Consider the following 14,007-nt stretch of genomic DNA (forward strand, 5'->3'; position numbering starts at 1 on the left):
CACTTTATGGCTATTGAACCCCCCCCCCCTTGCGAGGTGAAAGAAATTTAAGGCGGACTGGAAAGAAGCCGACTTCCGAACAACCAAAATGTATCCAATAGCACTCAAAAAGGAGGACAAAAATAAAGCATAAATATGCCTTTGATCTGCTGTAAGATAACACACAAGTTTAACATTACAGATGTAAATGTCCCCTTTCTGGTGTCATGGTGTCAGCCCCCAACCCCTTTCAAAATTTCCATGGCTGAGCAAGTCATCCGTCACGGTTCCCCATCCCCCAATTTCCGGCACAAATTTACACCACTGACTGAAACTTTTCAGAGCAATACACAGAAAAAAATTGACTCAGATGTACGTCAAATAATATCTAATTTTATTTCCTCACAAACCTGACAAAACCGAATGTTCGTTCGAAAATAATAATTCAAACAATTCTGGCATGTGATTTAATACAATACATACTCTTTCAAAAAGGCTGACGGTAGGTTTTATTTTTTTTTTCAAGGACGTGGACAACCAAGTCAAAATGACAAAGTCGGACAAACGTGAGTTAAACGAATTTTAATGGTTACTGTCAATTAAAAAAACAATCTGGTAATGTATGTTTAATGGACTGGGTGTGATGGTTAATCACTTTTTTAAAGACAGCTTTCTGGGTAATGAATAGCATCATTTTAATTAAAAAAACCCTACATAATAATGAAGTTAAAAGGGTAGAATGGAAAAGTAACTGACTTACTACCAATCAGAACCTTACTCCGAAGGCAGAAAAAGTTTGGAAATGGATTTTAACATGACTTTTAAGTTTAAGGATTATAAAATTCATAGAAAGACTGCCAATGTAGTGATAAACTTTATTTCATGAGTTTTATCCGTCTGAAATGTGAGGTACTTCATGCTCGGTTATATTAAGAAGTTATATTAAGAAGTCCTCATGTTGGGTAAAACCATCAAATGGAAGACACAAAAGCCTACCTTTGGAAGAGAAGTCATATTTTATGGGTACTTGTCATGTGATGAACAAGTCACTTTTATGAAGGTACTAGCTACTTTGTGCAGAGTACAAGTTATCTCATTGAAGGTTAAGTCACTTAGTGCAAGTTGCAACTATGAATGTTACTTCGCGTATGTGAGGTGCATAAAGAAATGATTATAAGACTTGATGCGGAAGGCACTTAGGTGCTAGACAACTTGCCCCTAATGCCCAGGTATGGGTTACTGTGCTTTTGAGTGTCAGTTGCCGTGCCTTACGTGACAATCACCTTATCAGAGGTGTTAATCACATTGACCAAGGTACTGGTCACCCAGCCAGAGGTGCCAGTCAGCTTCCCGCATCAGGTACCAGTCACAAAGCCTCAGCTGCCAGTCACCTTGTCTTAGGTGTTGGTCACCTTGACCACGGTGCTGGTAACTGAGCTTAAGGTGACAGTCAGCTTCCCTCAGGCAACAGTCGCCTTGATTCTGGTGCCAGTCACCTTTACTCACGTGGTATTCACCTCACTTTAGGTGCCAGTACTCGTACCATACCGAGGTGCTAATCACACTGCCTTAGGTGATCTCACGATTTCAACAGCTGAGCAAATTATGACTGAAATATTCAATAAGGTAGAATGGTTTAAATTTTTAACATGAGGAGGTGGGGGCCCAGAAAAGCAAGGCACTGCAGCTTGAATAAGGGAGCTTGAGCTTGAAAAATGAACTCAATTACAGGTGTTGCACTTACAGTTTGACTTCCACAGAGTTTTAGTCAAGCCTGATGCTTTTATGAAACCCCAACATTCCAAAGCACCAAAAACAAAATACATGTAAACAGTGATGAGGGATAATCCTGTTGCTTTAAACTTCCCAATCATTGTAGGCCTCCAGGCTGTAAAAAAGACTTGAGACAAGTCTACTCGCCCTTAAGAGCAGGACTTGTAGCACCTTTCGGCTTTCTGTCTCCATATGGAGTCAGGAGCCAGTCTTGACTTGTTTTTTGTGGTGGGTAAGTTTGCAGGAAGGGAATTTTACATGAAGAATTGGAAGTCACGAATATGTGGGTCTCATTTAACAGCATCAGCACATTTTACTTGAGAACCAGCCACCTTAGACATTAAAATAGATCTCCATGGGTCAGCATGTGCACAGTCGTCTTAACAACCTCAAATGGTCAACACTGTTTTGAAGCATTTAAAATACATATGCTCAAGTATGACAATTCTTACATTCTTTGCCGTCACCTAGTTGTAGAAAATGAGATAAATAATAAACAGTTTATTTTACTCTCACAACGTAACTGATTTGCCTTGCACACATTTAACCAAGCACATACTGATGAAGATGTATATCAAATATATATATTCCTTTACATATTTCATGTCTATTTACATATTTACATTTGTTTCATTAGCAAAACCAGCAAATTTGAGTAAAGGTACTTGTTTAAAGAAGATATAAAAATACAAAATTATACAAATAAGAAATGAAGAACAAATTCAGCACATCACTTTACAAGAAAAAAAAATTAAGATACAGGGCTCCACATAGTATTCCACAAGGTTGAAGTTGAACAACTGTGATCTCTTCAGTGAGAGTGGGGGTGGTGGGGGCCCGAGCAATGCCCACATTAGTACGACTGAAAAAAACGGGATACCAGTGCAAATATCACATTGTAAAGCAGACTCTTAAAGCTTCTTTCTGAAGTTTGAAGTGACCACTTCTAACCTACATTTACACTCATCCCCCGAGGACATCGCCCATGAATTTGACTTTTACAGTACCCATAAGAATTGCTGACATCAGGGACAAGTGGGAAGCAGAAAAACCTTGCTCGAGGCAGCAGCTTTTCCGGAGATAAAATATTTACACGGTGGGAGAAATATGTGTTGGCATGTGGAAAGTTTCCGGCAGCATGTTTTAAAGGAGTGTGGATGATGGACCCTAAGCGGGACCGAGAGAGGGTGCAAATTTTGGAGGCTGCTTTGGTGGGAACTGCACTTCACTGGTTCACAAACCACTATGAAACACGCATGTTACTTTCGCGTCACTACCAACAAAATGAGCACGCTGCACCAACATGGCTCTCCTCAACTGATGACGGGGGAGGGGGCTTTTCTGCTCAACGCAGATAGGCTCATGTAATGATGACCCCACACTTTGTTTGTGCTTTCCTGTGGAAGCCAGGAAGCCAGGTGGGGACAACGGATGTGAAAGTTACTAGGAAAGTGTACGCCCCACCAAAAAAGAAAAAAAAAAAAAAAAAGAGGTCGTTGACAGGAGAAACAATGTTCAGTGTACATACATTGTTTTTCAAAATGTAAAAGTTTGTGGTATAAGCACTTGTCTTTCTTTCTCGCACAAGAAAAAATGCCAAATGCTGAAACAATGAGAAAAAGATGCTCATTTCATAAAAATTACTCCTTATTTACATACAAAAAGTTTGAAAATACTGCTTCTGGCAAGTTAATATCTATGAACATTGTAAAAATGGGACAAGGTCGGCGAGATGAACAAATAACTTTTAAACGTACGTATACATGATTTTTTTCTTTCTTTTTTTTCTCGCAACTGTGTCCTGAGTACATGGTTTACAACAGTGCCAGACCAAAATTACCTCATGCAAAATATACTGTGCCCTTCGAAGCAGGGAATCATTCAGGAATTGGAAAAACGAACTTGTGTCCCTGATCAGATTTTTTTCTCAAACAGACTGGGTGGTTTAGAAGACAGACAGATTAGGAGTTGGAAATTCATCCTCAGCCTCCACTTTTTGCATGAGTTGATGGCACTGGAAATTTCGAAACCATTCGAAACCAAGTTCTGGAAACATCCTTCTTTGTCAGGATACAAATGTGGGCACTGTAGTTCCAAGAATTAAACATCAAACGTTCCCTGTGAAACACCGGGGGTAGGGACAGAGAAGCTAAAACACGAAACTGAATTTTGTTTTGTATTTTGGAGTTTCCTGATTAATATATTCTGTATTATTTAGCCCTCTTCATAAATCCCATGAGAAGGGTCTGCCCAATCTATCAAAGTGTGTAGCTGCAATAAATTTTTCACACATTTGCTGCAGCTTTGTACTGTTCTTCAATGTGCTGAACTCTTTTACAATCATATTTGGTTAAATACATTGAGAAGTGCACTTTTTGAAAGTTTTAAAATCATCCATGCTTTCCTGGACAACTGGGGGCGCTGTTGCCTTGATGTCATCGAGGGAAGACGTTCAGTGCATGGGTTTTTCTGTTCAAATTGTGAAGCCAGAATTAACTCAGTGAAACGTATCTGAGAAAGGGATTGGTGCTTTCTTATTGCTACACTGTATGCACATAAACAACAAGGAATAAGCAAAGAAGACGACATTTAGTCCAGCAAAATCTACCAAAATTCAACACTTTTTTTGTGTACAAACCAGTGCAACATTGAGGCTTTCTTCCTGGGATGACATCACAGTTTGCTCATAAATATGGAAATCTCATTAGCATAAAACAAAAAAGGTGACAAAATACCCTTTGAAATGGTGGAACAAAAGTTGAAATTAAGGTTAACTGAGACACAAAGGTGCACTTAAAAGGTTTGTATTAAAACAAATTGATTGCAGCTACCCTTTAAAGCTTTATTTACACACATTTTGTTCTGAGCTACTTTGTCCTGTTTCTGTGGGAATGGGTCACAAATAAACACATACATGTATCTCGACAGCCACAACATTATCGGGCATGGTTCTGGGTTGATTCTTGCTCATGTGGAGACAGAGAAAAGCATTACAGAACACCGCCAAAATTGTTTGCAGAATTTTATGTTGAGACTTCCTGATGTGGAGAACATTTCTTGGAAACTTTAAAGATTCAGGCAGTCCCTCCCACATTAGATTCACACAACGTGGGCTATACTTTGGCAGAGGTGGTGAAATTTCACAGGTTGTAGTCTGTCTGCCTTGACCGCTCTGGGAATAACCCGGACACTGACACCAATTTTGCAAAGGGGTAAGCGCAAATAAGTTTTAACAATGTACTGGGAGAATAGGCTTCTGTTGAGGTGAGTCCTCATAATCTGGTTTCGTGGTCGTTTTCGGAGGTATTTGACAACAGTCTGGTGTGTTCAGTGGAGCCCGGTCTCGACTTCAGGAGCATCTGATAAGCTATCTCAAACGCCTGACCCAAGGTCATGATTATTTCTGCAGCAATGTCCTGTGGGAGGGTAGAAATAATATCGTCCTGAAGTATTACAAAAAACAGAAGCAACCACAACTCCCATGCATTTCATACAGAACTTCCTGAATTCGTGCAAAGTAAACAACCGCCAGAACTTAAGGCCTCTTTTTTAGGGCACATTCTTTGAAGAGTGAAAAAACCGAAAATGTCTAGTATAAAGTGCGGCTGGGCTGTACAGCCATTTAGCTATCAACATGAAAAAAAAAAACCAACCCAGGAGTGAACTTTGATAGTTTCAGGGTTGATCGAGATTAATTTCATTTTTTGGTCTTCTGAACAAAGTCTGCACCACAGTGGATGTTATAAGCCCACAACTAAACTGTACCATGAAGTCCTATGGAAGTACACAAATGGCCACTGAATATGAGGTTTACATGACTACTACATTTTGATGGGTTTTTCAAAATCTTCAGTAATGTGACCGAGAGTAAAACAAAAGGCAAAATCACGTATGAATTTCACTGATATTTTTGGTCTTCCTTTCTGGACGATACGTATAGGGATGACTGCCAGTTTCTTGTCCACAGCCTCAGAATGAGGGCCAAAGACAAATGTCTCAAAATATATTGTTAGGGTCCGAAATTAGCCCGGCATTTTACATTAAAGAAAAGCTGAAAACAGACTTTTGCCTAAAAACCTGCAATGCACGCTCATTCAGGAACCTGGAGATTGGAAGAACATAAAATAAAATATGGAAGTGACAGACACGCTGGTACCAACGCACTGATTGGAAATGACTTGAACAACATCCTCACCTCTGCCTTCACGCTGAAGACGTGGCAATACAGCTTGTCATTCTCGCTGTCCTTGGTGATGTATGCGAAGGTTCGCAGGTCGTCCGAATCCTGGGTGACGCATGATATGTTACAAATCTCGTGCTCTGTGATGACCATCTGTTAAGAAAAACAGAGAAGTAAATTATACAGAAGCTGTTATTTGGCCAAAACAGCTCACTTGAAAATGTAACAGTTTGTAAATGGTCTCCGATTGAGTCTGATATCCGAGAACTTTTGCAAACCAGTGCCTACATTTCTCAGATCGTTGTGCCTGGCAGAGTGTCCAAATGCTTATTATTCCTACTCATTCAAGGTACTCAGTAGACACAGCCTTATTATAGAGGGTTTGCACGGCTGCTACCCTTGCAGGCCAGTGCTTTTGTTCCATAGGGCATGTACAAAGGAGGTTTCCTTGTGGAACAAAAGAACTGCCCTCCAAGATGGCTACCGTGCAAAGCCTCTATACATTGTGCAAATAAGCCTGGTTTCTAATGAAAGCACGCATTTCATTGTATGTGTTTTAAATGAAAAATACATGACTCCAACACTGCAAACACTACCTCAAATTACTCCTCTGCCAATGACCAAGTTTTCTGCTGATGACCAACTTGACAGATTTAAACTAACTGAGAATAACGGCAGTACGGTGGCAAATGGAAAGAACCATTCAGAACTTCACTGTGAAAATAACAGCCGCTCAGAACCTCGGTAGTACACTGTGCAGTACACAAACTTGGGTAATGCCATTACAAGTAGACACAACCATTTTAAGCTTAGGTTGTACAATGAGCAACAAGAACCATTCACAGCATTTCAGTGACTAGGTTGTCAAAGGCAAAGCAAGCTAGGCAAGTTGGATTTTGGAATAACGCAGCCTACCTTGGACTTGAAGTCAATGAATTTGACACCCAAGTAGCTGATGGAGAGAGTGATGGAGGGCACTTTGTGCAGGTGGGAGGCTGACCGTCTCAGCTTGGTGCAGGATTCTTGTGTGGAGTCCGTGCCTTTGGCTTCCTTCACCAGTGTGGACCCAAGATACTGGAAATCAAGCAGGAAGAAAGAAGACTTTCCAAGCCTCATTGCAGACAAGTGACTCAAGTCAAGATAAATTCCATAGCAAAAATTTTGACTAATATAAAACCGGGACATTGACTGTACAGAAGTGAAGACCTGTGGCTTGCAGATGAAACAGACCTACGACAAAGAATGTTATGCCTATTCGAAAATATTTGTTGAAGGCAGTAAAAGATGGCTTGTGAAATAGACCAAAAATTACAACAAACTGTTTTCCCCTTTAAACTGACCACTTCAAGCAGCTGAATTAAATTTTGGTTGAGTCAGTGACGAGAGAAATGCTCACCGATGCAGTGTAATTGCAACAGCCCTTGATGAGTGCCTCAGGAGGATGCATCCATTGCACAGGGGGAGAGGTTGGTCCATTTTCCGCCTCCTTGGCATCTGATGCCCTACAAGACGTACTGGCTGTCATCCTGTCCGACGTGGCCATATTGTCATAGTCCTCAATGTCTGAGTGCTGCATTGCCGCGACAGCGGAGGCTTGGGCGTTAGCCAAGGGCGTGCTGTCCTGAGCAGAGAAGCCTGGCAAGGGTTTGGGCTTGTTGGGCGTGGTCACCTCCTTGGAGTAGTCCTTGAAGAGGTCAATGTCCAAGGAGGCAGACTGCTCGGAGGTGATGCTGGAAAGCTGCTTCCGCCTCTCGAAGGAGGACAACTTCAACTCCTGGGTTTTTTGATGCAACAAAAGCAATGGCAGAAAAAGAACACTCACCATTCAATGAAACTGTCTCATAAATCAGAGCAGCTGGGAATATTCTCACTTGGGCAACAAATTGGACTATTTGACCAAGTTGTGCACATTCAATCGGAAATTTCACCATGTATATCAGAACTGTTGATTAAACATGGTGAAACAATACTGTCAGAGTGGTTAGGCTTTTTAAGGCTGGATAGGATCGGAGCACTTGGATAAAGGAGCAGTCTACCAGTAGAGTGTGTCCTTTCTTGTATATAAAGAACGTGCTGCATAGCACTGCACTCTGTACAGCACCCACACGGAAAATGCAGCACCACTTTTCTATTTTGTCTCCTGCTGCTGGCAGTGAGTCATTGGTGGCTTGGGGCAGAAGGGGGGGGGAGTGTAAGAAGGTAAGGAACAGATGGTCACTCACCAGGTCATCTGTGGTGAGTTCCAGCGAGTCTGGTCTAGGTATGCTGCTGTTGCTGCTGCCCACACTGTGCCTCCTCTCACCCAGCGATGCTAGGATTCTCTTCCTGTGTCCCAACAGGTGGACCTCAAGTACCTGTGTCACCAGATAGAGACATCAAACCCGGAACAATCGTTGGCGAAAATCTACTTCCAAATTAACAGGCTTTGCAGCCTCTGAAAAGACAGATGGGAACACTCTCCAGGCCTCTAAATCTCAGCTGATTCCCGATTTTTAAGCTTCATCTCAAGTGCAATCATCAGTTACAAACATTCAGTGGGAGCCAAACAAAATTTCTCCAAATGTGGCTTCATTTAACACAAAGATGATCATGTGTGGTAGCAGAAGATGAACACGAAGCCATGTTGAGCATAGCGGTCTCTATAATGTAACAATAATAATACGCTCGTGTAGTGCTCTATGCCTCTCCACACTTAAGCAACAAGTATGGAACTTGAAGCTTGAACCTTACAGTGGAGACGAAGTTAACAATTCGAACAAATCAACTCCTGCCAACATGATCAACCTCTTCACTTGATAGCTGAACCATTCTCAGTTCCTTCAGAGTGCATGTCAAATCACGCTAAAACAGTCTATTTTCCATACAATAAATCTACATTTTTGAGCATCCAGTAGTACCTAAGAGAACATATATTTTTCTCGCTTGATTTTGGAAAACAATGAATGCATAGTACTTCATGGCATCCTTCTGGTGAAGGGCACATCCAATTTTGAAGTTTTCGCAACCCAGGCACATGTGCGCTTTACGTACAGTTTCGAGTTCCAGCTCCCAGAGTTCCATGGCGCGCTCCATTGACGTGATCCCGTTGGACAGGAAATTTGGTATGCAGTCGCTGAGCAGCAGGCTTCGCAGCCACTCTGACACAGAGCTGGGCATGTTGCCTTCTTGTGCTGATGATTACAAAAAAGAAAGGAGTTTTGAAACCCTTGTTCTCAGTGACGATCGACATGGGACATTAGGTTGGTGTTTTTTAAATCTCAGGGTTTGAATCCTACATGTATATATGTGGTAAAAATAAAGAACTGAAACAAATTTTTTTTAGCTTTTAGTATATGTACGGCGTTTCTTATTTTATCTTTGATCTTTTATCATTTTATCCGAGGAGTGATTTTTAGAAGGACCTTGAGGTCTTGTTCATGACTCCTGACATGGTAAAAAATTAATAATAATAAAAAACAAAAAAATTACTGTTGTTTCATATTTGTTTTGCATCTGTGCTCTGGCACATAGGTCATTCCATGAGGTTGGGGCACAATTTGTGACGGTGTCCTTGTTACATCGCTAACTTTTACCACCTGTCATGACCTTTAGAGTAGGTCATTTACTATGTAAAAATAACATACACCTCTGTATTCAGCCCTGCAAGATGTATAACCATGTGAATTTGGAATCCACATGCAGGGAAATAGCTGTTCATTTTGTGCCCCAACCTCATGGAATGACCCACATAACTTGTTCACTTTCAGTTGAACATAGTTAAATAACTGTGGAAACCAAATGGTAATTCTTCAGCACAATGAAGCCTGAAGACTAGATATGGGTGTCCTCTGGTCCATCTGTGCACCAAGTGTGTACCAGTGAATGGCTCATTTGACCACATGCCAATACCGCGACCTACTGGCTGATGTACTGTTAGTCTCGACAGTGAATTGAATGCTTGGGCTCACTGATTGTCTTCATGACTGGGAGTGCGCTGGTGGCCTGCAAGATGATCTTGCGGTGGAGTTCCTCCAGGATTCCCATCTCGGTCAGGTCACTCTCCTCCAGGATGTTGCCTCCCTGAAACACGCAACACAAGCCAGGCCACAGTCAGACGGTGCTCTCAAGCCCCATATTCTAGGCACCAACAATTGTATTCCAATGTATAACAGTGTATTTATTTCTTGATGAATCTATTAAACCACATGGTGCTGGGACAGCTTCAAGTGTAAAAGTCACAGACAAGCTGCGAATGTTGAGAAACCAGTTCAAACATCTCGGAGGGAAGTCTGTGCACTAATACCTACCATGAAGTCCAAGTTGTCAAATCCGTTTGCTATCAGCATGTTCTCGTACTGTCCCATGCCTAAGCTTTCCAGCCATGCACCAACGCTTTGAGGTTTTGTGGGGCCTATTTCAGACAGAAATTAGCAGCAGGTTAAGGCAGTATCACTGGAGTTAAGTTAGCCTCACATATAAAAGAATACCAGGGAAAATGATATGAAAATCAATGTGCATTTGAAATCCGGTAAATACCAAAGACAACATCCGTTACCCCAATTTGGTGACACCCAGTGATAACAGCCAATGCATACTTCTAGGAACAAGACCAAGATGGCCACCATAATGAAAGACATGTACCTTACCTTCAAACATCTTTTCAAACTCTTTCTGGAAGTCTCTGATGTAGACAGATTCTCGGACCAGACCAGCACCGAAGGATGCCATTATGCTCTCAATCTGTTCAAAAGAAATACGCATTGAAAACCAATCAATATCGTTACTTCCTGTTAACCAGTTCAGAAAACAACCTGTTCCTGAAAGGAAGCAAACACAGCTCAAAATGAACGCAAAATAATATGCTAAGGTTTTCATCAAAAATTTCATATCTTTTGAAGCACTGAAGTACACCAATTTATACATACAACATCCAACTAGAAAATTTCTATCCTGAATTAGGCAATGGAGTTCAGGCCACTGGGCTAAGCAGTTTACAGTCTTTTTTTTCCTTACACATGTATATGGCTGCTCAAAAGAACCCACACAGACGTAATCAGTGATTGGCCATGCTTGTTTGGTAATGGTGTGATGAGCTTTAGGCTAAAGGTCTCTGAGGAGCTGAAATGAGTCAAAGGAGATCAGTTCGGATGAGTGGCCGATGATCAAGTGCTTAAGTGCTCGTACACAGTGCCACCATTCCTAATGGACCGGCTTACTTTGTTCTTGGATCTGCCTTAACAAGCCAAGAACGAATAGGCACATAAATTGGCAATCATGGGGTTGTATCAGAAACTCTTTTTCCTTGTGGATAGCTATTTATAATACTAAATGCCAAATTTTATTATTTATTTTTATACAGAAAAAAAGGAGAAAAAACAGAAAACTGATTGTACAAGTATGTGAATCAATGGATATGCATGGGTGCACGTTAAGTAGCAGTTCAGCTTTTGCTATGACAACAAGAAATTAAAAAATGGAAGCAAGCGGTCAAATCTGTAGCATCTCATTGGGGTGGAGTATTCTTGGATTGTTCTTAAAGCGACTGATGTGATTCCAGTGTACAGTATTTCAAAGATTTGTTTCTCACTGCAAGTTTGCCGTCTGATCAGGTTGATGTCTGTCAATTCCTCAGTTTTCTCCAAAACCTGTTCTGCCTCATTAACTCGGACATGCGCGAGTGCATCTCAAGAATGCCGATAGTTTATACATGGCAGTCCCAGCAACACAAGACAGTAATCCGACTGACAGCTGTAAGCCATCAGCCACCTTGAAATGACTGCCGTCTCAGGAAGCTCAAACTATGTACATCTTTGCTGAAGGCGTCGTTACTACATGTGAAAAAAAACCCTGCACATGCGGGTCTTTTGCGTTCAAATCAAAAGGAAAGACCTCAAGCTTTTGACTTTGAAGTGAGCAGATTTTTGAAGTGAACAATGCTAATGTACTAATGTTAAGCTGGTGTCTCAGATCATGAAGCTTCAGTTGAAGACACACCTGAAGGGAAACTGACGGCTGATAATTCTTGTGCCACAGGGATCTGACAAGGAGAAAATTTGTTACCTTTCTCAAGAATCACGGAAGTTGAACCATCTCAGATCAATCCAAATCTGCTGAGACATTTGGAAGGGTTCTGAATGATGGGCGGAAGGTATGGACCTTTCTCATAGGACCCTATCTTCATGGGAAAATGTACATGTACAGTGCGTATACAATGCCATCATGCACATATCGCATATGTTCCATAAACCCGCTCGTGCTGATCCAACTATCTTCGAAATACGGGACAGCCGATGTGAAATGGGACTTAATATTCCTTGGAGGTTTAGGGAAGACAAATGTGTCTTTGAGTCCTTCTGCACGGGTGGAGTTCGGAGGATTAGGGAAGCCTCGCAGCAAAAGTGACTGAGGGGGTTAGACTTGAAATTTACCTGCGCCCATTCCGAGTTCTCGTCAATGGCTCCGGCGCCGTCTTCCGTCCCTCCCCCGTGTCCCCCGCCTCCTCCTCCGTCGGGTGGGGCATCCGCTGGGCCGTTCTCCCCGACCATGCTGGTGCGGGAGGAACCGGCCAGGGACCAGTCCGTCATGTGCTGGGACAGGGAGAAGCGGGAGGTGGTCTCCAGGGACAGGTTGCGACTGCCGCGGTTGGAGCCGTAGATCAGACCTGCAAGACCATGAAAAAAAAAGTTTATGAGCTTGCTGCAAAGGGCAAAGGTGCTGCGCATGGTCTTTATTCAAAATTACAGCTATGTCTCTGCATCTTGGCTTTGTCTTGAGATGTTTGAACTGTTGGAACCAAAGTAACATGCTAAAACTCTTGGCCTCATACTAAACAATATGACACTTCTTGATGTTCAGAAAATGGGGTTCAGTAGTGCTCTCTTAAGCCTCATCTCAGGGAACTAAATTAAAAGAACTGAAGCCAAACAGTGACCAGTAGATGAACAAACCTCCCACATACCGTTAACTAATGGGGGAGATCTTGACTGCATGTACATGTACCATATATTCCACCCATGCACAGACTGTGTTTGCAATCCAATGGGAAAATGGTTTACAAATGTTTGAATACCTGGAATGCACCCCAGGTTGGAACAAAACATTAGCTGTGTCAGGAGCAGATTTTGAAAACAGCCAGTGTTTGTTGTCTGTTTGACCTTTGCTGGAGGGTCAAATAAGAGAAATACTTGTGGGAACACAATTCCACACTGCACGTTAACATTCCTAGAAACTTGGCTAATCGTCCCACAGGGAAGGTCAATTCATTTCACAACCAGCTGATCCAATTCAGACACATCCTAAACTCTCAATGGCAGCATACTGCATGTACTGTGTCATGTCTTCTGACCTTCCCCCTTCCAACCCCTACCCCTTGTTGTCAGCTTGGCCAAGTTCTGAAGTACATTGATTTTAAACTGTAGTACTGCGTCTATGAGTGTATGTACTCATGCAAGTCAACATTTGAATGCATGTAAGTTGACCACATTTAAGACCCCACCGGAGAGAGAAGCAAGATGGACAAGCTGGCCAATTTGAAGAAAATCGTAGCTGGGGTTGGTACAAAGTTGTGTTTCAACTGATACCATAGTGTGCTATACACGTATGAATAGCATCAGTGCTGTTGTCAAGATCATCACGAGACCACGCACGAGACCAGTCACAAGTAAAAGGGTGAACAGTGACAGGGGAATGCTCTTAGTGGAGGACTTTGAATAACTTGTGACATGAATCAAGACTTGAGGTCTTGTGTTGGTCTTGACTACAACACTGAATATCACGTTCAGAAAAATAGCACATGAAAGTGACAAAGATGAAAAAACCAAAAACCAAACAGGAATGCAGTTTGTAAACTGAAGCTTCTCAGAAGTTTACAAAGGGCTTTACATGTACATGTACAATTCAACATACTAGTTTGTCTATGATCATGCCACACCCATATGCTCCTACGCTTTCCGCACACGTACGCAAAGGCACAAAGTGGGTTGCTACACGTACATTGTACAAGTGGTGCTACGTGAATGTATACCGGTGCTATACATGATCTTAACCGGAATCGGCAATTCAACAACTGTACCTTGGATGCGGTGAGCTGGTCCTTG

The 14,007-nt window shown here is 42.0% G+C and overlaps 1 protein-coding gene across 5 annotated transcripts in view; it reads right to left on the bottom strand.

The window, feature by feature from the left end:
* Window positions 1-352: 352 nt before the first annotated feature.
* LOC110978486 (uncharacterized) overlaps window positions 353-14,007 on the bottom strand; it is a 56,700-nt gene continuing 43,045 nt past the window's right edge. For 4 of the 5 annotated variants that reach the window (XM_022233524.2, XM_022233523.2, XM_022233521.2 and 1 more), the window contains 11 exons: window positions 13,983-14,003; window positions 12,340-12,572; window positions 10,558-10,651; window positions 10,219-10,322; window positions 9,880-9,991; window positions 8,963-9,102; window positions 8,155-8,286; window positions 7,329-7,706; window positions 6,848-7,006; window positions 5,948-6,085; window positions 353-5,168 (listed from right to left, as the gene is read on the bottom strand). In XM_022233524.2, the coding sequence (XP_022089216.2) occupies window positions 5,025-5,168; window positions 5,948-6,085; window positions 6,848-7,006; window positions 7,329-7,706; window positions 8,155-8,286; window positions 8,963-9,102; window positions 9,880-9,991; window positions 10,219-10,322; window positions 10,558-10,651; window positions 12,340-12,572; window positions 13,983-14,003 (1,655 nt within the window). In that variant the 3' untranslated portion in view covers window positions 353-5,024. The remainder of the gene's footprint in view (window positions 5,169-5,947; window positions 6,086-6,847; window positions 7,007-7,328; window positions 7,707-8,154; window positions 8,287-8,962; window positions 9,103-9,879; window positions 9,992-10,218; window positions 10,323-10,557; window positions 10,652-12,339; window positions 12,573-13,982; window positions 14,004-14,007) is intronic. The other variant, XM_022233522.2, reaches the window with a different exon arrangement.

Source organism: Acanthaster planci, linkage group LG20 (genome assembly GCF_054643075.1).
Source record: "Acanthaster planci isolate LZ-2023a linkage group LG20, COTS_SCS, whole genome shotgun sequence".
Lineage (NCBI taxonomy): Eukaryota > Metazoa > Echinodermata > Asteroidea > Valvatida > Acanthasteridae > Acanthaster > Acanthaster planci.